Raw genomic sequence first — 3798 nt, forward strand, 5'->3', positions numbered from 1 at the left:
AACTTTCTTGCACAATCTTTTGCTTGCTAAAATCAGATCTAAGCGACAAGTCGCATCTTCAGGTATAGCGACTACGTTGCTGGAAGGTGGAAGAACATCTCATTCCATGTTTAAATTACCATTGGTTATAGTGCGCCTGGAGACTTCTGTTTGCAACATCCGTAAATGTACTGGATTGGCTCAATTGTTACAGACCACAAAATTAATTGTTTGGGATGAATGCACAATGGCACATAAAGCAACATTGGAAGCTCTGGATCGCACGCTTAAAGACCTTTATAACAGTGAAAAACTTATGGGTGGTGTATGTGTACTTCTTGCTGGCGATTTTCGTCAAACCCTACCGGTCATACCTAGAGGAACTCCAGCTGATGAACTCAAAGCTTGCTTGAAGGATTCTTATATATGGCACTGTGTAGAAGTTTGTAAACTAACGACAAATATGAGAGTGCGTCTGGGAGGGGACGACGTTTTGGGGGAGTTTTCTGCACAACTTTTAAATATTGGTGATGGAAAGCTACCAGTTAACAATGGGCTAACCTCTCTTCCTGAAAATTGCGGATTTGTTGTAGACTCAGAAAACAATTTACTACAAAAAGTGTACCCCAATATTCACGAAAACTATCTTCAGCACCAATGGCTGAAAGAAAGGGTAATTCTGGCACCTAAAAATGACACTGTTGACCACATCAATCAACTACTTCTTGAAAAAATTCCTGGGACTACGACCTCATTACTTAGCATAGACTGTGTTGTTGAAGAGAATGACTCTGTCAATTATCCTACAGAATTCTTGAACTCTTTACAGCCTGCCAGTATCCCTCCTCATCATCTTCAACTACGCGTTGGTGCCCCAGTTATGCTTCTTCGAAATTTGGATTTACCTAGACTTGTAATGGAACAAGATTGATCATCGAAAATCTATCACCAAATATTATTTGTGCTACTGTGCTTACCGGAGCTGCGATGGGTGAAAAAGTTTTTATCCCTAGAATACCACTAATTCCGAAAAATGAGCCGTTTGAATTTAAACATATTCAGTTTCCTGTTAGACTGTCATTTGCTTTGACTATCAACAAATCCCAAGGTCAAATACTAAAAACTGTCGGCATTCATCTCCTAACACCTTGCTTTTCACATGGACAGTTGTATGTTGCGCTATCCCGAGTAGGCAGTAAAAATGGCCTATACATTCTCTCGCCATTCGGTCAGACAAAGAACATCGTTTACCCTCAAGCACTTCAGTGATACACCAGCGGTATGCTCGGCAAATTTTCAAGGATATCTTCCTCAGCAACAATAACCTTTCATTGTTATTATTCATGGTATTTTGGTTTTTCATTTTGTGTATCATATTTCTATCAATTCATATTTTTTGCAATCATTGTGATTGAACAGAATACATTTCACCATTGCTTGCTAATAATTTCATGTTTAAACACCTTTACTGATGTTTGATTTTTTCTTTAAATTGTTTGGATTTGCACAAACTGCCTTGATCATGAAATGTTTTAGAGAATTTATATTTCCATTGTCATGTAATAAACTTCAACAATAAAATTCTTAAGATATTAAATATTGTATACATGTTGGGTGGTTTATATGCCTACTGGGGAACCCGCCACCTTACAAAAATGGATAATGCGCAATTTGTCTACCTCTTGGGTGGTGTGAAAATGACATGTCCACAAATATTACAAAACTTTTTTTATTCATGGTTTTTACGTTATTTCTTTGAATTTAAATAACTTCTTCAATCAATTCTATTTAAAGAAGTTCTCTTTGATTGTATATTTTTAATTTTTTTTAAATGTTTATTTTAACTCGTTGTTTTAACATATTTTAACTTTAATTTTATCACTTATCTGTTTGCGAAAACTCTTTTATTATAACGGAGAGAAAAACAAATAAAACCAAATCCTAACTGTGAAGGGAAAAGATGATAGTGAAGGGAAGAGATTAATACAACAATAGAACATTCTATGAGCAAGGTTGACTCCGAAGCGTGTTAGATAAAGTCAAATACGCTTGATTTCTGATCACTGAGACATCTAGGTAGCCTCTATGTACTGCATATGAAGATTCATAAAACTACCATAAAAATGTATCCATTTTTGGTGGTTTAAATGCCTACTGGGGAACCCGCCACCTTAAGAAATGGGTAATGCGCTATTTGTCTACCTCCTGGGTGGTGTGAAAATGACTCATGTCCAAAAATATTTAAAAAATTACATTTCTCTAGCAACACAGTAGTACAGCTAGTATCTATATAATTCTCGAACTTTGTGTGTTTGTCCAGATATAATTATTAAAATTCTGCATTAAGATGGAGATGAACTCCCAAAGATTGCGGCCGCAAGTTTTAAATCCACAGGCTCTACCACCGAGCCATACATGGCATAATGATTAAATACATTATCGTATAGTGTATGTACATGCTAAATGACGTATTATTTGGAACTATTATTAATTCAACATATTCAGGAATTTTATTTTGTTTTCTCAGTTCATATTAATTGTATCATTACCGAATCATCTTTTATTGTAATCGTAGCAAAGCAGACTTAATTTAGCTATTACTTGCTAATTATTTCACATTTACATTTAAACCCTTTTATAGCTGTTTTTTTCAATTTATGACCTGCACAAAACATATTCCTCGTGATATGATGTTTTAAAGTTAGTTGTTTGACAAAGTTTAAAAATCCTTAAAGGTTGACTTGCAACAAAATTCACATTACAGTTATTTGGTATCGAAAGATTCACCATGTCTTACTCTGTTGTGTTGTAGGTGCAAAATATGTGGAAAGGTGATTACAAGCTCTTAAAAGCTAAAAAACGAACAGAAAATCGCAGCCACACAAGACCGCCGTAGTTTGGATTCCCTTTCCAAAACGGCTCAAATGTGATGTAGTTGTGAGAGATGGTTTCTGTTTACACTTTCTTGCAACCTTATTCGTCGAAATATTTTCACAAATATACTTCACGCATTCAATAAAACTATGTCTATTGTTCTTACACGTCTGTTTTATCGTCATCGTAATGCTGTCACTCTTAGCACTGTTATTTTATAACTTATCATAAAAATCCGTTTAATTTTTTAGCCTTAGTTTGAAGGAGTACATATCATTGTCTGATAATCATAACGAGCCTGTTGGCCACCTGTGATAATCGAAAAGTGCTGCAGAAATTATTTGCGAAGTATTGGGTCACATGATCAGATTACGACTTGCCGATTAGACCAGGCCGAAACAAAACTGTAAAGTAGCGAGCATCTATATTTGATACGGGATCTTCGGTAAAACCCTAAGTGTTTGTCATAAACTAGTACTACGATAAGTTTTATATTGAGCTTTGTATTGGCCTTTCAATTCACGTGAGAACATACATGACAAGACGATAACCAAATTTCGTGACTACGTCATCGAAATGAAGCGATTCCGATCTACGGCGGCTTTTCGTTTTCGAGCTTTTAAGAGCTTGTTATCACATTTCCACATATTTGGCACTTACAACACAACAGAGTAAGACATGGTGAATCTTTTGATACCAAATAACTGTAATGTGAATTTTGTTGCAAGTCAACCTTTAACGTTGTTTTTATTTTCTTTCTTAATTTATTTAAACTGCACAAAACAATTTTCTCATGATATGAAGTTTGAAAGCTAAAACGGCCAATGTTATCATATGTTAAATACAAATAAATTTTCTGTGCAAAGACATTTTTATCCGGGCAATCACCTAGTATATATATATAGATGGAGCGCGCAAGAACAAAAAGTTAAAATCAACATGATG

At 35.0% G+C, this 3798-nt stretch overlaps 1 protein-coding gene across 1 annotated transcript; it reads left to right on the top strand.

The window, feature by feature from the left end:
• Positions 1–226: 226 nt before the first annotated feature.
• LOC137402589 (ATP-dependent DNA helicase pif1-like) lies at positions 227–910 on the top strand. The gene has a single exon (XM_068089093.1). The coding sequence runs from the start codon at positions 227–229 to the stop codon at positions 908–910; it is 684 nt and encodes a 227-aa protein (XP_067945194.1).
• The last annotated feature ends 2888 nt before the right edge of the window (positions 911–3798 follow it).

Source organism: Watersipora subatra, chromosome 8 (genome assembly GCF_963576615.1).
Source record: "Watersipora subatra chromosome 8, tzWatSuba1.1, whole genome shotgun sequence".
Taxonomy (NCBI): domain Eukaryota; kingdom Metazoa; phylum Bryozoa; class Gymnolaemata; order Cheilostomatida; family Watersiporidae; genus Watersipora; species Watersipora subatra.